Consider the following 24,611-nt stretch of genomic DNA (forward strand, 5'->3'; position numbering starts at 1 on the left):
CCACTTTTGATAGACATGGGAAACTGGAAATATTTCTCTACTCTAAGATAAATCAACACAAGTACAGTAAGTAGCAACTAACATTCAGCTGCAAAGTCAGGGAGACAGTAGGGAAGAACAGGGACTCTGGCCACCTGGAACGCATGTGCCCACGGAAAGGGGCTGGCTAGCCCAGCTCCAGCTGACTGCTGCCCCCTGTGCCAGACACCCCAATTTTCAACAGAAGTCAGGAATCCAGATTTTTATGTGAAATCTCCCAATTTTTAATTACATCTTCCAATTGCTTCTGGCATATAGGAACACAGTAAACTTGTATATGTTGACCTTGCAATTATCTTACCTTTTCTGATCCTTACCATTTACTTCTCTTTCTGGCCTGACTGCTCCTGTTAGGCCTCCAGGGTAATGGCTAGCAGGCACCGTGTCTTGTTCCCGACACAGAGGGAATGCATCTCACTTTTCACTGCTGCAGGTTTTTAATTTCATTATTTTTAAATGTTGGCTCATTTTTCTCAAACATTGTGAAAGCCAAAGTCTGTCTATAGGCTGCCTTCAACCCCAGGCTGCCAATTTGTGATCTCGCTTTACCTGAATTATCTCTGAATTGTGACAACAACATCATCGGGTAGGTACTATTATTCTCCCCATTTGACATCTAAGGACACCGAGGTTCAGAGACGTGAAGTGACTTGCCACAGTCACACAGCTGGGAAGGGGCAGAGCCAGGATTCAAACCCAGCTCTGCCTAATGCCAAAGTCTATGGGGCCCTGCATGCCCAGGACAGCCCCTCTTTTCACACTACACCCTGTCCAGCATCTCGGGGCTCTGTGAGGGGCCCTGGGGTCCTGGAGCAGCTTTGTCATCAACTCTCTGAGACCCTTGACCAAGGGCCTTGCCCTCTCTGGGCCTCAGTCCCCCTATCTGCCAACCTAGGAGTTCAGCTATGGGAACCCCAATATTGCCCCAGCCTCCTCCCCTGCAGTCCACCTCTGCATCTATTAAATATCAGACCTGACCTTGACACGTCCCTTGTTCTGAGGCCAGGCCCTGCCACTTACTGCTGTGTGACTAGGGCTGCTTAACTTCGCTGTGTCTGTTGCCTCACCTCAGCTGTAAAATGGGGTTAAAAGCAGCACCCACCTCAAAGTGCTTAGGACAGTGCCAGGCACGTGATAAGTGCCTAGTAAATGCTAGTCCTCAGGACCGGTCAATGTGCACACATGTGTACACTGATAGAAGAAGAGAGAGAGAGATAATTTAAATAGTTGTATTAAGGTGGAGATGTGGTGAGGCTTTTGTTTTTCTTTTTTTTTTGTGAGGAAGATGGGCCCTGAGCTAACATCTGTTGCCAATCTTCTTTTTGCTTGAGGAAGATTGTCGCTGAGCTAACATCTGTGCCCATCTTCCTCTATTTTGTATGTGGGACACCGCCACAGCAGTGGTGTGTTGAGTGGTGTGTAGGTCCGTGCCCAGGATCCAAACCCGCAAACCCTGGGCCGCCAAAGCGGAGTGTGCAAACTTAACCGCTACACCATGGGGCCAGCCCCAGCAGATGTGTTTTTTAATATATCCTTTAATGTCATTGTTACAACTTAAAAAAATGTTTAATGCCTCCCATGACTCCTCCATCATGTAGAGAATAAAGCCCAATTCCTTAACCCAACATCCAAGGCTCTCTCTGACTCGACACCAACCCATATCTCAACAGAGCAAGTGGCTAAGAGCACATGGAGGCAGGCCGCCCAGCTTGAAGCCCAGCTCACTGACCTAGTAGCTGTGTGAGCCTAGGCAAGGGACTCTGCCTCTCTGTGCCTCAGTTTCCTCATCTGTAAAATAAGGAATGTAACAATTCTCACCTGATGGGGCTGAGGAGATGTGACAGAAAAGGCTTTAGCACAGTGTCCATCACATGGAAGCTTGAAGCATGTCAGCGATTATCATGATCTATCCCCTCTCCCCAGATCTCTGGTCACCCTGGACCATTCATGGGCCTTGGAACGCGACAGGCCTCGCAGTGTCATACCTCCAGATCCTCGCTTGTGCCTTGCTCTACCTGGCATGCCTTCCTGTATCTATCCATCCATCGAAACACTTTGTGTCAAGGCCCAGCTCAAACGCCACCTCCTCCAACGTTTGCTGTCCCCACTAGTCCCTCTTCTGGGCTTTTTGAGGGCCGGGTACATTTACAGCCCTCACGCCCTCAGCCGTGTACTCTGGCCTCGTTTGTCCCTCCCACTGCATCTGTCCCTTCCTGAGGATGTGGGGGCGTCTGGCTTGCTCTGAGCTCCAGCCCTGAGCCCCAGCACAGATGTCTGAGGGACGTGCCAGCCTTCAAGGAAACTCGGTCACCAAACTGAGACAGCTCTGCTGTGTCCTGCCCTGTCCCCTCTCGAGCCTCAGTTTCTCCTCCTGTAACGGAGGCAATGTGGTCCAGCAGGGTGGTTGTGAAGGTACACGAGGAAACAGTGGTCAAGGCTCCTTTGCTCCCTCCCTGCCCCCTGATGAGCCTGGTTTGCTTCCTCACTGGACTAGCTGGGGAGGAGGTGGGGGCATCTACAGCCTCCAGAGGCCTGCTCAGATGGACCTCTGGCTCTGGTCAGAGTTTCTGATTCCAAACAGTCTGGGGCAAGGCCCAGGATCCCGCATTTTCAAAAGCGAGTTAAACGCCTCCCCCTGGGGGTTTCCACGGGCCATGTTCTGAAACAACTGTCTGGGAGCACCAAACCTGCTCCTTCCTTTATGACCTCTCCACGGGAAACGTTGGCCAGCACAGGCATGCAGGAGGAGCCACAGGACTGCTCAGCCCCCACACTTTGGAGGGGGAAGTGCTGCCACCTAGGGACTAAGAAAGAAACTGCCAAAGCTGAGGCCTGAGCCACGTGGACACACATTTTGATAAAAACATTTATGAGCACTTTCCAAGTGCTGGGTACTATGCCAAGTCCTTTGCATACTTCATCATACTGGATCCCCATAACAGCCCTGTGAGGTAGTACTGTCGTAAGCCCCATTGTACAGATGAGGAACACAGGGCTCAGAGAAGTGAAGTGACTTACCCAAGGTCACACAGCAAGTGAGTGGCAGCACTTGGATTTGAAGCCAGAGCTGGCTGATAGCTGCATTCTAACCACAACACTTGAGTGCCTCCTAAATGCCTACACCATAGAGTCATCTGGGGATGCTGCGAGGAACCGTACGTGAAAAGGTCCAGCAGAGAAGGGCTCCAACCACGTCAGATCTTCCGAAGAGCAGCTTGACTTGAGGCCATCCTGAGGTGGGCGGGACCACCCTGGCTTCTCTCTTAGGTGACCCGACCACCAGCCTAGATCAGTCAGACCTTGGGCAGCTCAGGCTCAGCCATCTCTCTTGCCATCACCCCTGCCTCAGATCTCAGAATGCTGCAGGGCTCTGCAGCAGGATAGGGGACACAGCGAGGCAGCCACGGCCAGGGTTTATAAACGGCGTTCCAAAAAGACTTCAGCTGATGGCTCTCTTCCATTGGGAAGGATCTCTAGTCTGCCCCAGAGGCCCCAGACCCCAAGGTGAGCATCAGGCCGGGCTGTGGGAGCAAACGCCACGGGACCATCACTCCGAGGCCTGGATGTAGACGGGCACAGCGAGCATGGCACACGGGCCCTCGGTCCCTGCCTGCAGCTCTGCCAGCGCCAGGTTGGAGCCCAGGCCCTCGGCATGCCCGGGCACTACCAGCTCAGGTTCGCCACCCACTGTGCCACCCACTACGATGGACAGCACAGCGTCTGGCTCCGAGAAGGGCGGCTTGCCTGGGGCAGCCTCGGGCACTGGCCCAGCCCCTGTGTCCTTCAGCTCCTCCAGCCCCAGCGGGTCGGGCAGGGGGGTCACCACCTTGCACCCGCCACTGCTGCCACTGCGGGGGGCTGCCCTCCTCCGGGGGGGCCGCCGGGCTTGCAGGTCCTTGTCCCTTTGGGGGCTGAGGCGGCAGCGGTGATCCTTGAGGTATTTATGGCGGGAAAAGCCCTTGGCACAGCCAGCACAGCGGAACTTGTAGTTGCCCGTGTGGGCGCGCTGGTGCTCGGCGAGGTGGGCGCGGCGGCTGAAGGACTTGCTGCACAGGGCGCATTTGTGGAGCTTCATGCCTGGGGAGCGAGGGGAAGTCAGTGAGGCACCCAGACCCTCACCTGCAACGGTGTCTCCGCACTTGGCACAAAACCCAAAACTTCTCAATGTGCCCAAGCATCTGTGTGATCTGGACCTGCTGCCTCCGTTCTCATCTTGCACCTTCTCCCAGCCATTCACTCTGAGCCAGCCACAAATGTTCTCCTCAAATGCACCAAGCTGGCTCCTGCCCCTGGGCCTTTGCACTTGCTGTTTCCCTCTGCCTGGAATGGCCCACTCAGTCCCCAAATCTTGGCTGACTTTCCAGGTCACCATCACATCTCTCCTCGCTGGTCTGCCTGCCTCCCCCGGGCCCCTCAGACCACTCCCTACTGGGCAGTCTTCATAAAACACACAAAGGATCACGACATTCCCTGCTCCAAACCCTCCAGTGATTCCCCAAGTTTCCCACAAGGCCCTATGCAGTCTGACCACCCCCTTCACTTCCCAGCCCCATCCCCTCCCTCTCCCCGCCTTGTTCTCTGTGCTCTGGGCCTCCTGCCTGCCTTTCCTTATCTCAAACACCCTCTAGTCTCTTCCCTGCCTCAAGGCTCTGCACTTGCTGCTTCCTCACCCCAGAAGCCATTTCCTGGCTCTTCTCATCCCTCAGGACTCAGCTCTCATGTCACCTGCTCAGAGAGGCCCTCCCTGATACCCGCCCCTTTCTTTCTCTGCCCCATCACTCTGTTTATATTTTCGTCTTTGCACTCAGCATACTTTCACGTAACACACTTATTTGCTTGCTTTCATTTTTGATCTCTGCCATTAAATGCTAAGCTTCCCCAGGAGGGCAGCGTGGGACTCTGTCTGATTCCCCCAAGGCACCCCCAGTGCCCGACATGCGGTAGGTTCTCAATAGTCACTCACCAAATGAATCACCGGTGCCTCCATTTCCGCCATAAAGTCAGCTCCAGCCCACACTCAGCCTGGGCATGGCCCCCTCACCCTCCCTGGGATGAAGGCTCAGAGAGGGGCCGTGACTTGCCTGAGGTCACCCAGCAGCACAGTGGCAGTGCCAAGACTCAAACCCAGGCCCTCTGTCTTTAAGTTCTCTATCTACTCTCCCAGTTTTCAAACTTTCTTTAGCCACTAAATTCTGCCTGTAAACCAGGGTTCTTAACCAGAGGCGATTTTACCCCCAAGGGGACTTTTAGCTGTCCCCTGAAGACGTTTTTGGTTGTCATAACTGTGGGGAGAGATGCTACTGAGATCTAATAGGTAGAGGCCAGGGATGCTGCTAAACATCCTACAGTGCACAGGGTGGCCCCTCAGAACAAAGAATTATCTGGCCCAAAATATCAACAACGCCGAGGTTGAAAAACTCTGTTCTAGACCAAATGGTATGTGGAAAGCCAGCCAAGCTGCTCTGGGGAAGCAGCAGCCCCCGGGGAAGCCCCCAGGAAACTGAGGAGTGGTGTGGAGACCCCTGCTCCACACCCCAGCTGCCCTGCTTTGCCAAGAAGACCGAGGAACCTTCCCAGCCATGTCTCTGACCGAGGCAGAATCTGATCTCCCTCCATCCTGATCCACACCGCACCACAATGGGCAGCTCTCTGACTCTCAGTTCTGTCCTCTCAGGTCGCCCTCCCCCTCAGCCCGCAGGACTGTGTCTGACTCACCTCTTACACCCTGAGGGCCCTGACACAGGCTTGGCTCACGGCTCACGTGACTGAAAGTCTGTTGGCGGGAATGTACCAGGTAGGGATAATAAGCCTCATAGGATGTGTCTGCTTTTCTGGGGGGCCTGCCAGGGGACTAGAGCTGAACCAGACCCTCCTGGCAGGTCTACGAGCCACTTACCTGAGTGGGAGAGGATGTGAGCCTTCAGCTTGTCTGGCCGGTTGAACTCTTTGCTGCAGCCTGTGTGTGTCCTGGAACCCAAAGGCACCGGTCAGGGGCCTCACCAAGCTCGGGACGCTCTTGTTGCCCTTCTGCTAGCCCTAGGCATGGGGGACCCCTGTCCACCCTAAGGGCTGGGCAAGGAAGCAGGGCGGGGAGTGGTGTAGGCAGGCAGGGCCCAGGACCAAGGGAGCGAGGGCCTCCAGCTCGCAGACCTGACATCTCTCTGTCCCCCGGGGGGAGCCTGCCCCTCCCACCACACTCCCATCCTACTCACGAGAAGGGGCATTTGTACTTCTTGAACGGCTCATGGATCAACATGTGTCTCTTCAGTTTGTCCTTGCGGTTGAACGCGGACTCGCACACCGAGCATTTGTAGGGCTTCTCACCTGCAGGAGACACAGTCGGGGATGAGGGTCCTGTGAGAGGGAGTCTGCATGTGGGGCACAGGGAGTCCCCGCTAGAGGACAGCAGCTCCTCCAGGAACGCGGCCTGGGAGAAAATAGCCTCTCCCATTCCTCATGACTTTGCCAAGGAGCAGAGGGGGCTATTTTAGACAGGGGGGTCAGGAAAGGAGAACAATGGGGAGGCCAGTGTGGCTGGAATGGGGGTGGGGTGGGGTGGGGATATGAGACAAAAGATGAGGTCAGCGAGGCAGCCAGCTGGGCCCAACAGGGAGGGCCTGGAAGGCCAAGGAAGGACTTTGGCTTTTACTCTGAGCCAGATGAGAAGCCACCAGAGGGGGAGAGCAGAGGAGGGACAGGATCTGAGAGATTCCCAGGCTCCCTACGGCCGCGCGTAGACAACAGACTGAGGGGGTGAGGGGTGAGGGTGGAGGCGGGAAGGAGGGCAAGAAATGGAAAGCAGAATCAGCAGCCTTGACCAATGGATTAGCTGAGGGGGGAGGTGAGAGGAAGGGAAGAGGCAAGGATGAGTGTAAGGTGTGGGCCGAATGACAGGGTGGGTGGCCATGGCATTTACTGAAATGGTTCACCACGGGAGAGGGGGCATTACACCTTATCTAATTGAATCCTTGCAGAAAACCATGAGGTAACTACTATCATTATCCCCATTTTATAGATGAGAAAACTGACGTTCATGGTCTACACCTAGCGGTTGGGGGAGCTAAGATTCCAGCCCAGCAGTGTGATCCAGAGCCCACCTGGGTCACCCCAGATCATCCCAGTGCAGAACCCATTGTTGGGGGGTGCTCTCACCTGACAGGGGGCAGGGGTCACAACCTGCCCTGTTACTGAGCTGTTTTGATTTCCTGCCATTATTCCTCCTTATTCTCCCTCTGGAATGAATAAAGTACTTTTGAAAAATGCCAGCTCCCCAGCGATTAAGGAAATTCTGGTCCTTACAATAGAATGCTCTGCAGTCATTAAAAAGATTACAGTCACTCTGTGTTTTCTGATCTGGAAAGATCTCCTGGACATATTGCTAGAGGGAAAAGAAAGCTGTAGAACAGCTTAATACAGTCCCAGTTTTGCTAGAAAAAAATACAATCTCCACAGTCCAAAAAAGCCCCAGCCATATGTGTTTGTATATATACAGAATATGCAGGGAGAAAGGTGCGGGAGGGTACACACCACGCTGTCAGCAGCAATTAGGATTTGAAGGGGGAATTTACCATTTTACTGTATGTACTTCTAGACTGCTTCCATTTTTACAACAAGCATGAATTACTTGTGAATAATAATAATAATTTTTAAAACCATAAAGAGAGTAGCTTGGTAATATCTATCAAAATTACCAATGCATCTACTTTTATTTCTTCTTTTATTGTGGTAAAATATTCATAACATAAAATTTACCATTTTAACCACCTTTAAGTGTACAGTTCAGAGGCATTAAGTATATTCGCATTGTTGTGCAACCATCACCACCATCCATTCCATAACTTTTTCAACATCCCAAACTGAAACTCAGTTCTGCATATATGTTTTAACCTAGCACTTGTACTGCTAGGAATATACAATACAGATATACTCTGAAAAGCTTGCCAAGGGACACACACAGCATTGTGTGTACAAACTAACAGCTGAAAAATAATTTAAGTATCCCATAGTGAACTGGTTAAACAAAAGATGGTAAATGCAGCAGAATACTATGCAGTTGAGAAAAAGGAGGTACTATTAGGGAACATCTTCAAGGTATATTGATAGGTGAAGAAAAAAAAGGTACATAATGGAATTATCGTATGTGTTCATTTGTGTAAAAGTAAACAACTGTTTTGTATAGTAAAATAAAACTAGAATGACCCAGGCTAGATCACTAATAGCTATTACCTTTGGGGAGAAGTAGGAATATTTTTCAAACTTCAAACTGCAAGTCACAACCTGTTGGTAATTATTTTAACAACCAAAATTGAACAGAATAGAAAATACTGCTCTGTGAAACTTTTGTTTCAATATATTCTATGTGTATATATGTTTCCTGAATTGCAATATAAAATGTATTTTTTACCATAGGTCATAGTAAAAAAACAAACAAACAAACAAAATCGAAAAACATTTGGATTGTTCATCTGACGTGCAAGTGGGGTTTATTTTCATTATATATGCTTTGAATTGTCAAGGATTTTCTCCTCAGGTTTTCTCAATCTTTTTTTTTTTTTTGGTGAGGAAGATCAGCCCTGTGCTAACATCTGCCAATCCTCCTGTTTTTTATTTTTTATTTTTTTTGCTGAGGAAGACTGGCCCCAGGCTAACATCCATGCCCATCTTCCTCCACTTTATAGGAGACGCCGCCACAGCATGCCTTGCCAAGCGGTGCGTCGGTGTGCGCCCGGGATCCGAACTGGCGAACCCCGGGCCGCCGCAGCGGAGCACACGCACTTAACCGCTTGCGCTACTGGGCCAGCCCCTCAGGTTTTCTCAATCTTTCGATCCTTTTCAACGAACAAGAAAAGCAAAAATTTTTAACTAATAAAAAAATATTTTAAAGATTAAAAAAAAAAAGTCATTGTGTCTCAACTAGGGAACCAAGGAGAGGGGGTTTTGTCCAGGTTTGGGTGGGAATTTTGCAGTGAGAACAGCGCCCCCACCCCCAGGAGCTCAGAATGGTCTAAGGGGCTGACTCTCAGGGGGCAGAGCCAGGAGTCCCCCACCAGCCTCCAGGGGCTCATCTCTGCTCTAGTGTTGGCGGGAACCCCTTGTTCACTTGAGAGGGCAGGTGGGTCAGGGTCAGGAAGGAGGTGGGAGGGGCTGGAGGAAGGAAGGGAGCAGGAGGGGGAGGGAGAAGAGGGCTGAGGGGAGGCGGGGAGGGAAGCCAGAGGGGGATGGGAGGAGAACAGAGGGGATCGGGGGAAGGGCAGGAGGGCAGGTGGGAACCAGGGTGCGGGCAGGGCACCCACCTGAGTGGATGTGAGCGTGCAGCTTGAGGTAGTGCTCCCGCCGGAAGAGCTTCTTGCACACCTGGCACTTGAACCTGCCCCCACTGCCATGGGTGGGCAAGTGACGCCGCAGGTAGCGCTCGCAAGGAAACACCTTGTAGAAGAGAGGATCGGCTTCAGGTCGACTCACCTGCCCTCACCACCTTCTGAGCTCAACAGGCCCCTTGTTTCCAGCCCCTGTGGAAACACCTTCCTTTCTGCCCTCCAGGGCTCAGGGCCCCCAACGTCAGGCTCAGCCCCGAGAACCCCATGGTTCCCACTACTTACCCATAAGCCCAGTCAAAACATGCCTATTCTGAGTTTCTGCCCAGGCTGTTCTTCTACCTAAAGGGCCTTTCTCTCTTAGTCTGACAAACTCCTACTCATCCTTCAAGACCCAACTCAAGTGTCACTGCTTCTGTGAAGCCCTCCCTGACTCCATGATGCCACGCCAGACAAAGCAAATTCCGCCCTTGAATGTCCACCCAAGTTTTTAAAGTCATCATTTAACCCACTGAATTATAGTCCTTTGCTTACACGGCATCTCCAAGAGGACAGAGAGGGGCTTTCGTTCCCCAACACAGGGCCTGAGGCAAATGACAGACAAGTAAGGAATGAGTGAAAAAATGAACAAATAACTGAATAACCAAATATCTCCTTCCTGCCCCGTTATACAAAGGGCATTCATTAATTTTTTTCACTCATTTGGTATAGAGAAGTGGTCAAGGGCGCAAACCCAACTGCCCCACTACTTATTAGCACCACCATTTCCTAGCTGAGTGACCTTTCTGTGCCTTGGTTTCCCCATCTGTAAAATGGGGATAGTAATACTATGCCTACTCCCAGGATTAAATGAGCCAATTCAGGTAAAATGCTCAGAACAGCATCTGGCACATGGTTCTTGATCAATTGATGATACCTTTTATTTGGACCATAAATTCCAAAGCTCAAAATTAGACTCTATACTTAGAAACATCTCCAAGGAGGCCAGAGTGAAACCAGGGCTGTCCTGGAAAATCTGCCATGTAAGGTTGTAAGAAAATGAGTAGGATAGAGAAACAAGTAAAACACAGCAGGGGGATGCAATCAGCACAATCCAGACTCCGGGAAACTCCACAGGACCAATGGCCCAATTTCTTCAACAAATAAATTGAAAGAAAAAACAAAAGTAGTACTGGAGGGGGCACCTGTAGATTAATAGAAACGTTGGTCGTATCAACCAATTGCAATATATGGACTTGATTCAAACAAACTTTATGAAAATTATGATGTTTCTGAGACAAGTGGAAATTGGAACACTGCCTGAATATTTGGTGATATTAAGGGACAGGCTCTAGTGAGGGCTTCCAGAGTCACTGACAAGAAGAACCAATAATAACAAGGGTAATAACACATCAGGAAGCTGGAGACAGCTGCTCAGTCACTGGGCCTGGGCCCAGGCTGGGCCTCGCCCCCAGCAGCCTGGCCTGGCCTGGCCCAGCAGCAGCCCTGGGATGGCCCACTGTGTCTGACAGTCAGATGGGCCAGGCAGAGCTCTTACTCTTCGAAGACGAAGTGTGGTCTGTGGAGACAAGCCCAGGCTTTGCCTGCACCACTGAGGTAGGAGGGGAGAAGGAGCTGGTGACGTGTTCGCTCCACCACCTCTCGCCTCCTGCTGTCGGCCCGGCAGGAAAGGGTGGTGGTACCCACCTTTTGGCAGTGCGGGCAGGGGAAGTTGTGAGTGGCGGTCTGCAGATGGTGCTCCAGGGCCTCAGGGGTGGAGTATTTGTTGACGCATTTGACACACCTGAACAGGAAGGAGAAGGAGAAGTAAGAGAGCAGTGTGCTGCGGGAGGGGGGCCGGACACACCCAGCAGGCGCAGGAACCAGCCACTGCCCTCGCCCAGGGCCAACGTTAGGAGGCAAAAATCTTGCATTTAATTCATTCTCGAATCAGTCCACTCTTCGTGCGTGCCACTGCCTCCACCCTAGTCCAAGCTGCCATCGTCTCTCGCTCCGACGTGTGCAGTAGCCTCCTCACCGGCCTCTCTGCCCTCCCTGCCCTTCCACCCCCTGTAGTCCACTCTCCACAGCGGAGCCAGCAGGAGCCTTTAAAAATCAAAATGAGACTTTGTCACACCCTCCTTAGAAGTCCCCACTTGGCCTACAAGGCCCCACTGGCCTGACCCACCCCCAGCTCTCAGACTCCATCTTTCCCCACGGCCCACCTCACTCGCTCTGCTCCAGCCACCCTGGCCTCCTTGATGTACCCTGAAGACACCAAGCTCAATCCCACCTCAGGGCCCTGGCACTTGTGTTCCTGTGATCTGGAACACCCTTCCCCAAGTCTTCCCCTGTGCATCACCTTCTCATTCTTCATGTCTCAGTTCAAATGTCACCTCCCTGACCACCCTGTCTCAAGCTGCCACCCACTGCCCACCCCCAGCCACTCCCTACAATGTCACCCAGTTTTATTTTCTTCTTAGCACTTATTATCTAGAATTATTTTATTTATTTGCTTACTTGATTATCATCTGTCTCCTCCACCAGCACGTGGGCTCTGGAGGCAGGGACCATATCTGTCCTGTTCACAACCTACTCTCAGCACCAGTGACAATCTGTTACGTGACAGGCAAGGATCCAGGCCAGGCTCCTTCTCATCTCTGACCCTCAGTTTCCTCATCCATAAAAGGAGGTGGGAATCCCCAATGGACTTGTCCCTCGTTCACTCTTAAGATTGTCACAAGAGTCAAAGGACACAACTGCACCAAACAGCTCATAAACCACAAAGCACTATAAACACGGTCCTCACTCTTAACACCACTGCGGCTCACGTGCCTGCAAAACAGCAGATTTAGGTCATAAGCCCCTCTGAAGAAAAGAACCCACCGTCTCCCCACCATGGAAACATTTGCCAGCAAACCGACCCGTTTACGACACAGTCCCCGTGAGGAATGCCACAGGTAGGTGGGCAATTCATGCCAAAAACAGAAACATGGGCCCCACCATCTGCACACCAGAGCCACCACGGGAAAGCCGCAGGCAGGCTGCACCTGTGGCGGGCCCAGGGGACCCCTCAGACCACACACTGAAAACCGTAGGCTAAACCCCTCCAGATGGCAGGAAAGAAAGAGGCGGCGGGGCGGGAGCGGAGCTACGAGGAGGGCAGAGACCTCGCAAGCTGGCGGGAAGGAGGGTACGAGCACAGGAAGAGCACAGGCTTCAGCGGGGAAGAAACTAGATTTGTGTGTGAGGTAGTTTAGCAACAACCACGGAAATTAAAACTCTCAGCTAGTGGCATAGTGGTTAAGTTCCCGCGCTCCGCTTCGGTGGCCCGCGATTCGCAGGTTCGGATCCCCGGCACAGACCTACGCACCGCTTATCAAGCCATGCTGTGGTAGGCATCCCACATATAAAGTAGAGGAAGATGGGCACGGATGTTAGCCCAGGGCCAACCTTTCTCAGCAAAAAAAAAACTCTCAGCTAGAAATACCACCCTAACTAAGTCATCCAAGGTAACCACCCCAGCAACGGCGCAAACCCACATCATGTGTCTCCTGATATAACGTGCTGAGAAGGACATGGCGTCCCTCTGTGATATTCCTGCCAAAAGTCCCAATCCTGGTCTAACCTGAGGTCACATCAGACAAACCCAAACCAAGAACATTCCACAAAATAACTGGCCTATACTCTTCAAATATATCAAAGTCATGAAAGACAAAGACAGAATCAGGAACTGTTCCAGCCTAAAGGAGACAAAAGAGACACGACAACTGAAGGCAAAGTGTGATCCTGGATTGGATCCTGGGCCAGAAAAAAACATTTTTTTCTTTGTCTACAAAGCATGTTATTGGAACAACTGGAAATTTTTTAATAAGGTCTGGAGATTAGATAACAGAATTGTATTGATTTAGCTTCCTGATTTTTATAACTACACCATGCTCATGTAAGAGGTTATCCTCGTGTTTAGAAAACACACACTAAAGAGAAAGAGAGGGCCGGCCCCGTGGCTTAGCGGTTAGGTGCGTGCGCTCTGCTGCTGGTGGCCCAGGTTCAGATCCCGGGCGCACACTGACCCACCGCTTCTCCGGCCATGCTGAGGCCGCGTCCCACATACAGCAACTAGAAGGATGTGCAGCTATGACATACAACTATCTACTGGGGCTTTGGGGGAAAAAAATAAATTAATTAAACAAAAATAATAAAAATAAAGGTGAGCACGAGGAAAGGCAGAGGAACAAGGAGAAAGATTGTGCTCACCCACCTTTAAAAAAAATAAAAAAAATAAAGAGAAAGAGAAAAAGAACATCATGCCTGCAAATTATTCTCAAATAGCTCAGAATATGATAAAGCAAATGTGGTAAAAAGTTAACATCTGGGTGAAGGGTATATGTGGGAATTCTTTGTACTATTATGGCACCTTTTCTGGAAGTCTGAAATTATGTCAAAATAAGTTTAAAAAGAACATTTCCTGAAAGCGATTGCCCGTGGGATGTGGAAGGGGGTCGGGGTGGACAGGGAATTCATTTTCACTCTACGCCCTTTGGTAGTTTTCAAATATTGCATTGTATGCATATAACAACTATTTTTTGAAGTGAGTAATTAATCTTTCTAAAACTCCCCTTTGATCTTTGACCTGCAAAATCACTTCTAGGAACTTATTTACCAATGCGCAAAGATGTGTGTCCACAGTCGTTCCCTGCAGCGATGTTGGTAACAATGAAACACAGGAAATAAACCTAACAATGAAACACAGGAAATAAACCGGCTGTCCCCAAACAAGGGACGGGTTGAATAAATTACAGCACGTCCCGTACAAGGGAATACTAAGTAGCTGTTTAAGAGGAAGAGGCAGGTCTGTTTGTGCTGAAATGCAAAGATATCCATATCATAGCTTCAATCGCAACAGTTTTAAGTGATAACACCAGGTGCACAGAGTGATCCTATTAAGTTTCAATCTGTTTTCAGAAGTTGTTGGGCCAGCCCGGTGGCTTAGCGGTTAAGTGCGCAGCGCTCTGCTGCTGGCGGCCTGGGTTCGGATCCCGGGCGTGCACCGACACACCACTTCTCCGGCCATGCTGAGGCCGCGTCCCACATACAGTAACTAGAAGTATGTGCAACTATGACATACAACTATCTACTGGGGCTTTGGGGTAAAAAAATAAATAAATAAAATTATTTAAAGAAAAGAAGTTGTGCGATGGGAAGATGGTGTGATGAACTGTCACCAAATTCAGTGACTGTGTTTGGGATGACCTGACTCAAATATAGCCTGTGATATTTATCTCTCTATCCGTATCTGTAAACATGCTTATTACAGATATATACCAAAGGACAGGTATCAAGAGATTAACAGGGTTTATCTTGGGTGGCAGGGTTTTGTTTTTAGTTTTTGTGTGAGTCTTGTAAAAATCCTTTTCTCTGCATTGAACATGGATGACTTTTGTAATTAGAAAAAAAATCAATAAGTTTTATTTCTAAATGGAATAAGTAAATATACAGCACATATATAGTGACATGCATGACATTCACTTGACAGGTTTGGGGAAGCACCATGGGCAGGTAAGGCAATGTGACCCAAAGGGAGCAGAGCAGCCAGACTGACGGGGCCTGGCTCCCTGAAAATGGGAAGAAGCCACCACACCTGCTCAAATGTTACCCTGAGAGAGAATAAACTCTCACCTTGTTTAAGCCACTGTTATTTTGGGTCTCTGTTGCAAGCAGCTAAACCTATATCTAAATTATACAAATAATAAAAATTGCAGCAATAATATTTATTAAGTACTTATTATGTTCCAGGCACCATGTCTAAGTGCCTTATACTAGTCTTACATGACTCTTATAAAAAATACAACAGGGTAGACACTATTGTATCCCCATCTCACAGATGAAGAAACTGAGGCTCAGAGTGGCTGAATACCTTGCCAAGGTCATCCAACAGGTACGCAGTAGAGCTGAGATTTGAGCACAGGCAGGTGTCTCCAGAGCCCTTATCATTACCCAGGACACCATTAAACCCTGAGGCCATCCAGATGGTGGCCTGCCTCCCTGCTTACTTTCGGGCCAGCAGCTCCAACAGCTACGAAGGGCCACTGCCACTCTAACCTTGGCGAGAGAACCTGGGAGAAGTTATTGACTGAGGGAACAGGGCCTTCAGCATTGGGCTCAACTCTCAGCTTGCAAACTCCAAGAGCAGAGCTATGAGGCTTCCAAGATCCTAGACCAGAGTCTGAATCCCAGCTCTGTGCTGACATTATTATTCTGATGGGCAGGTCACTTCTCCTCTGTGAAGCTCAGTGTCTTCATCTTCAAAATGGGGATAACACCACTGCTAGGGACTGAACTGTGTCCCTCCAAAATTCATATGTGGAAGCTCTGACCCTTGATGTGATGGTATTAGGAGATGGGGCCTTTGGGAGGTGGTTAGGTTTAGGTGACATCATGACAGTAGGGTTCTCACGATGAGATTAGTGCCCTTATAAGAAAAGACCAGAGAGAGAGGGCGCCCTCTCTCTCTCACGTGCCTATGGTATTTTGTATAGCCCGAGCTGACTGATACAACCTACCTCCCAGGACTTCAGGGATCAATGTCCCTAAGTCAGAGCTTGGCCCATGGTGGGTGCTCCCTTCCTTTTACTTGGCATCTCACTCCAGAGAGCCACAAGAACTCACAGATAATCCACAGATTGAAAGGGCAAAAGCAAAAGAAAATGCCCTCTGAGTACAAATGGGAATTATTCATCATTAACCAGAAATCTCCATCCCTTGGCTGATCAAAGCTTCACCTGGCTTTCCTGCCTCTCTGGGCCCATCTTCCAATTTCCCCCCCAGGCCCCATCTCAACAACCCCTTCTACTTCCACTCTACACAACAGTTTTTCTAAACCACTGGCTATTTTATTTTATATTTCTACACTTGTTGTTCCTCCTAAGAATGCATTCCACCCTACCCACTATGTCCCTAGCAAACTCCTACTCATCCTTCAAACCCCAGTTCAGATGTCACTGCTCCTGGGACACCTTCCCTGCCCTACCTCCCACTGTGGTACGTCTATACCTTATATACATATCTATGGTAGCATTTTATCACAGTTATGGTAAGAATATTTACATACCTGTCTCCCTAAGCAGCCCATGAATTTTAAACTCAAGGTCTGTATTTATTTATCCCTGAACCCCCAGAAGCCTCACTCAGGAGTTACAGGGGGGCCCCATTAACAGAGGTCATCAGCCAAGTCCCTGCAGGTATAAGTTTCTACAGAGAAGCAAAAGCCATTCTAACATGAAAATATCCACTAATGAACTGAAAGGAGTCCCCAGACGAACACCCCTCCTTGTTTTTCACTAATATCTATCCCCATGCACTCTGTGCTGGGCTTCGTGGGGCAGATGCGCAGCAGAATGCGTGCAGGGCAAAGGTGTGGGATTTCACAGAAAGTGAGGTTGGATATCTGCACATAATACCATTGACAAAGGAGAGTCTGGAAGAGGGACCGAGAACAATCCAGGAAGAGAAACTCGACAAGGATGATCACAGGATCGATAGCTCCAGACAGAGTGATTTGAAGATGTAAGGATTAAAAGCATGTGGCAAAACTGAGGGAGCCTTCATCACTTCTGCCAAAGGGACCCCCTATATGCCCGCAATAGAAGACTAAAGCGATGTGAAGGACTGTCAGAAAAAAGTACCCCCAAAAAAATCTACACTTGATTCAATTCTGGTTCATTCTAAGAATCAGCATATAGCTTCAACTTTAACTTAAATTTTATAGATTATGAAAATGAATCTTATTTTTATGATTTTTGCTTTCAAATATGTGCATGCTCATTCTTTTTGCATTCTAAGAATCAGTGTACGATTCCAACTGTAGCCAAAATTTTGTAGATTATCAGACAAAATAATATTTTCATAATACTCTTAGTTTAGAAAAAAATCAAATCTATTTTCCAGTATGAACGAGAAAAGACTGGCTTCCCTTTTTTAGGATTTTTTTTTTTTAGGATAAATGTCTGCCAAGTTGAAGGATGATAAAAGGGCCAGCATCTTTTCCCCCACCAGTGCCGAGGCCCAGAACCCACTCTTCCAGGCTGGACCCCAGCCTGGAGCCTCAGTTTCCCCTGTGAGGTGTCGCACTGGTCCTGCGCAGTCAGATGCACCCAGGCCGCACCCCGGGGGCGCCCTGCAGAGGGAGGGAGACGCAAGGGCACGCACTTGTAGACGGCGCTGCCCTTCTTGGGGCTGTGCTGCGGCAGGAGGCTGTGGGAGTACTGGTGCACGCCCAGGTCGTACAGCGACGGGAAATCCTTGCCGCAGAGGTGGCAGCGGTAGCTCAGCTCCTCCTGGTGGCTCTTGATGTGCTCCAGAAACGCGTCGAGCTTCGGGAACGTCTGGGCACAGCTTTTGACCACACACTTGTACACCTGGAGGGAAGACGTGGGGCAGGTGAGTGGAGGCAGGAGAGCTGCCTGCACTGGCCCCCCGCCCTGTGGCACCACCCTGAACACTGCTGGTGGACCACCCGACCGCTCTCCCCCTGCTCCCCTGCTGCTGGAGCCCCAGTTTTATTTTGATTAGAGGGTCCTCTCCTCTCAGCCAGTCACAATGGCCTCATGACCCTTCCCTCAGGCTCTGTGTGGCCTGGGTATACTTAGAAAATTACCCAAACCTAGAAACACAGTGAAAAGATGACATTGTGTCCTTCCAGTGTCATGCTGGAGCAGTGGCTCTCCAGCTTGAGCGTGTACCACAGTAACAGATTGCTGGGCACCACCCCCAGAGCACCCGATTCAGCAGGTCCGGGCGGCCTGAACACTATGCACATCCTAACAAGTGCCCGTGATGCTGAAGCTGCTGGGCCGGGGACCTCACTTTGAGAACTGCTGTCCAACCAGCCTGCCCATGGTCATCTCACTCTCTGAGGGATGCAGCTTGTTCTGGCTATTTACCATTGATGAGGATCCAGACTCTAAAGTTAACCATTACTAACCGTAGAAAACTGATTGATGTAAACGACTTTTGTCAGGTAGAAAGGATAACTCCAAAGGTCACAGGTTGTGTTGCCCTGTAGGACATCAACCAGATTTGTATCTAACTTAGCAATCTTATTTCAGTATTCCTTTTTTCACTGACATAGTTGTATATAGGTATAAATATCAGTGTCTCATATCCTCTTTGAACTGGCTTTGTCATCCTTCCAATTCCCTCACTAATGAGTTATGTAAAATTCTGACTCACGTTCACTATGTTATTTGTATGAGAATTATGCTTTTAACATTTTTTTTTGATGTTTTAATGGTTTCTAACATTGTGAAATTTTGGGTTGTACATTTTTGTTTGTCCATCACCCCATATATGACTCCCTTCACCCCTTGTGCCCACCCCCCACCCCCACTGCCCGGGTAACCACAGTCCAGTTTTCTCTGTCCATGTGTTGGTTTATATTCCACATATGAGTGAGATCATACAGTGTTTGTCTTTCTCTTTCTGGCTTATTTCACTTAACATAATACCCTCCAGGCCCATCCATGTTGTTGCAAATGGGACGATTTTGTCTTTTTTTATGGCTGAGTAGTATTCCATTGTATATATATACCACATTTTCTTAATCCAATCGTCAGTCGAGGGACACTTAGGTTGCTTCCACTTCTTGGCTATGGTGAATAATGCTGCAATGAACATAGGGGTGCATAAGCCTCTTTGGATTGTTGATTTCAGGTGCGTTGGATAGATTCCCAGTAGTGGGATGGCTGGATCATAGGGCATCTCTATTTTTAATTCTTTAATTCTCCATACCGTTTTCCATAGAGGCTGCACCAATTTGCATTCCCACCAGCTGTGTATGAGGGTTCCTGTTTCTCCACATCCTCTCCAACATTTGTTGTTTTTTGTCTTGGTGATTATAGCCATTCTAACGGGCGTGAGGTGGTATCTTAGTGTTGTTTTGATTTGCATTTCCCTGATGATTAGTGATGTTGAGTATCTTTTCATGTGCCTATTGGCCATCTGTATATCTTCCTTGGAGAAGTGTCTGTTCATTTCCTCTGCCCATTTTTTGATCGGGTTGTTTGTTTTTTTGTTGTTCAATTGTGTGAGTTCTTTATATATTATGGAGATCAACCCCTTGTCAGATGTATGTTTTGCAAATATTCTCTCCCAGCTGGTTGGTTGTTTGTTCATCTTGATTCTGGTTTCATTTGTCTTATAAAAGCTCTTTAATCTGATAAAGTCCCACTTGTTTATTTTTTCTTTAGTTTCCCTAGTCTGGGTAGGCATGTCATCTGAAAAGATTCCTTTAAAACCAATGTCAAATAGTGTGTTGCCTATATTTTCTTCTATGAGTTTTATAGTTTCAGGTCTCACCTTCAGGTCTTTGATCCATTTTGAGTTAATTTTTGCGAATGGCGATAGCACATGGTCCACTTTCATTCTTTTGCATGTGGCTGTCCAGTTTTCCCAACACCATTTATTGAAGAGACTTTCCTTTCTCCATTGCATGTTCTTAGCACCTTTGTCGAAAATTAGCTGTCCGTATATGTGTGGTTTTATTTCTGGGCTTTCAATTCTGTTCCATTGATCTGTGTGTCTGTTTTTGTACCAGTACCATGCTGTTTTGATTACTATTGCTTTGTAGTATGTTTTGAAGTCAGGAATTGTGATGCCTCCTGCTTTGTTCTTTTTCTTTAGGATTTCTTTAGCTATTCGGGGTCTTTTGTTGCCCCATATAAATTTTAGTATTCTTTTTTCTATTTCTGTGAAGAATGTCATTGGGATTCTGATTGGGATTGCATTGAATCTGTAGATTGCTTTAGGTAATATAGACATTTTAACTAAGTTTATTCTTCCAATCCACGTGCATGGGATATCTTTCCATTTCTTTATGTCATCGTGGATTTCCCTCAATAATGTCTTGTAGTTCTCATTGTATAGGTCCTTCACCTCCTTGGTAAGATTTATTCCTAGGTATTTTATTCTTTTTGATGCAGTTGTAAATCGTATTATCTTTTTGAGCTCTCTTTCTGTTAGTTCATTATTAGCATATAGAAATGCAACTGATTTTTGTAGATTGATTTTGTACCCTGCAACTTTGCTGTAGTTGTTGATTGTTTCTAACAGTTTTTCAACAGATTCTTTAGGGTTTTCTATATATACAATCATGTCATCTGCAAATAGTGAGAGTTTCACTTCTTCGTTACCTATTTGGATTCCTTTTATTCCTTTTTCTTGCCTAATTGCTCTGGCCAAAACCTCCAGTACTATGTTGAACAGGAGTGGTGAGAGTGGGCAGCCCTGCCTCGTTCCTGTTCTCAGAGGAATGGCTTTCAGTCTTTCCCCGTTGAGTATGATGTTAGCTGTGGGTTTGTCATATATGGCCTTTATTATGTTGAGGTACTTTCCTTCTATTCCCATTCTATTGAGAGTTTTTATCATAAATGGATGTTGTATCTTGTCAAATGCCTTCTCTGCGTCTACTGAGACGATCATGTGGTTTTTATTCTTTGTTTTGTTGATGTGATGTATCACGTTGATTGATTTGCGGATGTTGAACCATCCCTGCGTCTCTGGTATAAATCCCACTTGATCATGGTGTATGATCTTTTTAATATATTGTTGTATTCGGTTTGCCAATATTTTGTTGAGGATTTTTGCATCAATGTTCATCAGCGATATTGGCCTGTAATTTTCTTTCTTTGTATTGTCTTTGTCTGGTTTTGGTATCAGGGTGATGTTGGCCTCATAGAATGATTCAGGAAGTGTTCCATCTTCCTCTATTTTTTGGAATAGTTTGAGGAGGATGGGTATTAAATCTTCTTTGAATGTTTGGTAAAATTCACTGGAGAAGCCATCTGGTCCTGGACTTTTATTTTTTGGGAGGTTTTTGATTACTATTTCAATCTCTTTACTTGTTATTGGTCTATTCAGATTCTCCATTTCTTCTTGGTTCAATTTTGGGAGGTTGTATAAGTCTAAGAATTTATCCATTTCTTCTAGATTGTCCAATTTGTTGGCATATAATTTCTCATAGTATTCTCTTATAATCCTCTGTATTTCCATGGTATCCGTTGTAATTTCTCCTTTTTCATTTCTAATTTTATTTACTTGAGCCTTTTCTCTTTTTTTCTTAGTAAGCCTGGCTAAGGGTTTGTCTATTTTGTTTATCTTCTCGAAGAACCAACTCTTTGTTTCATTAATCCTTTCTACTGTTTTTTTGGTCTCAATATCATTTATTTCTGCTCTGATTTTTATTATTTCTCTCCTTCTGCTGGCTTTGGGCTTTGTTTGTTCTTCTTTTTCTAGTTCTGTTAGGTGTAATTTAAGGTTGCCTATTAGGGATTTTTCTTGTTTGTTAAGGTGGGCTTGTATCGCTATGAGTTTCCCTCTCAGGACCGCTTTTGCTGCATCCCATATGGTTTGATATGGCATGTTATCATTTTTGTTTGTTTCCAGATAGTTTTTGATTTCTCCTTTAATTTCATCAATGATCCATTGGTTGTTCAGTAGCATGTTGTTTAATCTCCACATTTTTGTCACTTTCCCAGTTTTTTTTTCCTGGTTCATTTCCAGTTTCATAGCCTTATGGTCTGAAAAGATGCTTGTTATGATTTCAATCTTCTTAAATTTATTGAGGCTTGCTTTGTTTCCCAACATATGGTCTATCCTAGAGAATGTTCCATGCGCGCTTGAGAAGAATGTGTAGTCAGCTGTTTTTGGGTGGAGTGCTCTGTATATGTCTACTAGGTCCATCTCGTCCAGTTTTTCATTTAAGTCTAATATTTCTTTATTAACTTTTTGTCTGGATGATCTATCCATTGCTGTAAGTGGGGTGTTAAGATCCCCTACTATTATTGTGTTGTTGTTGATTTCTCCTTTTAGGTTTGTTAATAGTTGTTTTATGTACATTGGTGCTCCTATGTTGGGTGCATATATATTTATAAGTGATATGTCTTCTTGATGGAGTGTCCCTTTTATCATTATATATTTCCCTTCTTTGTCTTTCTTAACCTGTTTTATCTTGAAGTCTACTTTGTCTGATATGAGTATGGCAACACCTGCTTTCTTTTGTTTGCCATTAGCTTGGAGTATTGTCTTCCATCCTTTCACTCTGAGCCTGTGCTTGTCTTTAGTGCTAAGATGTGTTTCCTGAAGGCAGCATATTGTTGGGTCTTGCTTTTTAATCCATCCTGCCACTCTGTATCTTTTGATTGGAGAGTTCAATCCATTTACATTTAGGGTAATTATTGAAATATGAGGGCTGAATGTTGCTGTTTTGTCACTTATTTTCTGGTTCTTTTGCATTTCCTTTGTTTCTTGTCCCATTTGTTTTGGACTGCCAATTCAGTCTGGTTGTTCTGTCTTATGATTCTTCTAGTTTTCTCTTTGTTTATCCTATGTGGTTTTAATTTGATTATTTGTTTAGTGGTTACCTTGAGGTTTGGGCAAAAAATCTTGTGTATGAGATAGTCCATTATCTGATAGCCTCCTATTTCCTTATACTAAGTCAATTCAGTCACTTTCCTCTTCCCCTTCTAAGTTGCTCTTGTTATACCTTATTCTATCTTGTGTTGTGGCTGTGTGTTTACAGTGATGAGGTTAAATTTATTTTTGGTGAATTTCTTCCTTTGATCTTTGAGTTTAGTATTTAAGTGGTTGCTAACCTATTCCGGTAAAGATCTACTATTTCTCTGATTTTGTCTACCTACTTTTCTCCTTACTCCAAGCTTTGTGTTCCCTTTCTCTTCTTTTTTTCAGGCCTGAGGGCCTTCTTGAGTATTTCTTGTAGTGGGGGTCTCGTGGCCATGAACTCCCTTAGGTTTTGTTTATCTGGGAGAGTTACTATTTCTCCATCATATTTGAAGGATATTTTTGCTGGATAGAGTATTCTTGGCTGAAAGTTTTTGTCTTTTAGTATTTTGAATATATCATTCCAGTCTCTTCTAGCCTGAAAAGTTTCTGTTGAGAAATCCGCTGAGAGCCTGATGGGAGTTCCTTTGTACGTTATTTTTTGTTTTTGTCTAGCTGCCCTTAATATTGTTTCTTTGTCGTTGACCCTGGCTAGCCTTACCACTAGGTGTCGTGGTGAAGGCCTTTGTCTGTTAATATATATAGGCGTCCTGTTGGCTTCGCTTACTGGTATTTCCTGCTCCTTCCCCAGATTTGGGAAATTTTCAGCTATTATTTCCTTGAATAGGCTCTCTGTTCCTCTTTCCCTCTCCTCTCCCTCAGGAATACCTATAATTCTTATGTTACATTTTCTAATAGAGTCAGATATTTCTCGGAGTCTTTCTTCATTTCTTTTTAGTTTTAGTTCTCTCTCTTCTTCCATCTGGAGTATATCTGTATTCCTATCCTCTAAAGTACTAATTCTTTCCTCCATATTGTCAGCTCTGTTCTTTAAAGATTCCAGATTCTCCTTTATCTCCTCCATTGTGTTCTTCATCTCCATCAGCACTGATTGGTTTTTCTTTATGATTTCAATCTCTTTTGTGAAGAAACTCCTAATCTCATTTAATTGTTTGTCTGTGTTGTCTCGTATTTCGTTGAGTGTTTTTATGATAGCTATTTTGAAATCTCTGTCATTTAGTTTATGGATTTCTGTGTCTTCGGGGTTGATTTCTGGGTGCTTGTCATTTTGTTTCTGGTCTGGTGATTTCATATATTTTTGCATTGTGGTTCCTGTGTTGGTTTTGATTTTCCTCATCCTGGAAGTTTCTGGTTGCAATTTCCACCTGCCGCCACTGTCTGGTGGTAAAGGGCTGTGTAGTCTAAGCCCCCTGCGCTCTGCCCCAGTTTTTCTGCTGCGATCCGCAGTTTTGTTTTGTTTTGTTTTGTTTTTTTCCCCACTGCGATCCACGGGTCCAGTCCAGTTTGTTCAGGTCTGCCTCGGATCGCTAGGTCTGGTCGAGCTGCAGACTCCGGGTTGCGGGGAGGGGGGAGCTCTCTCTTTTGCCCTCTGGGTCCCTGACGTGGGAGGCTTCTCGTTTGCCCCTCTTTATCCGCTCTCTGGGGTGCTCAGATTTGATGGTAGCCCTGTGGCTCCTCTGAGCCCTCTGTGCGGGAGTTTGCCACTGGCTGAGAGAGCCCGAAGAGCTACAGTTTCCCGCCGAGGGCCGCCCCTCCCCCCTCTCTGGGAGCCGCGCGGACCGGGATCGCTGATCTGATGGGGAGGGAGCGGAGTTCTCCTTACCTCTCCCCACTTCCTCCGGGGGCCCAGCACGTTCCGCTCTCAGATGTGCGGCAGTGTGGATCCCTCCACTCTAGGTTTTCACTGTCTGGGATTCCGTTGTT

At 47.2% G+C, this 24,611-nt stretch overlaps 1 protein-coding gene across 2 annotated transcripts in view; it reads right to left on the minus strand.

Moving 5' to 3' along the window:
- Positions 1-1,556: 1,556 nt before the first annotated feature.
- ZNF341 (zinc finger protein 341) overlaps positions 1,557-24,611 on the minus strand; it is a 46,958-nt gene continuing 23,903 nt past the window's right edge. For both annotated transcript variants that reach the window (XM_058562894.1, XM_058562892.1), the window contains 6 exons: positions 17,541-17,749; positions 11,040-11,136; positions 9,333-9,465; positions 6,252-6,363; positions 5,936-6,006; positions 1,557-4,116 (listed from right to left, as the gene is read on the minus strand). In XM_058562894.1, the coding sequence (XP_058418877.1) occupies positions 3,587-4,116; positions 5,936-6,006; positions 6,252-6,363; positions 9,333-9,465; positions 11,040-11,136; positions 17,541-17,749 (1,152 nt within the window). In that variant the 3' untranslated portion in view covers positions 1,557-3,586. The remainder of the gene's footprint in view (positions 4,117-5,935; positions 6,007-6,251; positions 6,364-9,332; positions 9,466-11,039; positions 11,137-17,540; positions 17,750-24,611) is intronic.

This window comes from Diceros bicornis, chromosome 19 (assembly GCF_020826845.1).
Source record: "Diceros bicornis minor isolate mBicDic1 chromosome 19, mDicBic1.mat.cur, whole genome shotgun sequence".
In the NCBI taxonomy this organism is placed as follows: domain Eukaryota; kingdom Metazoa; phylum Chordata; class Mammalia; order Perissodactyla; family Rhinocerotidae; genus Diceros; species Diceros bicornis.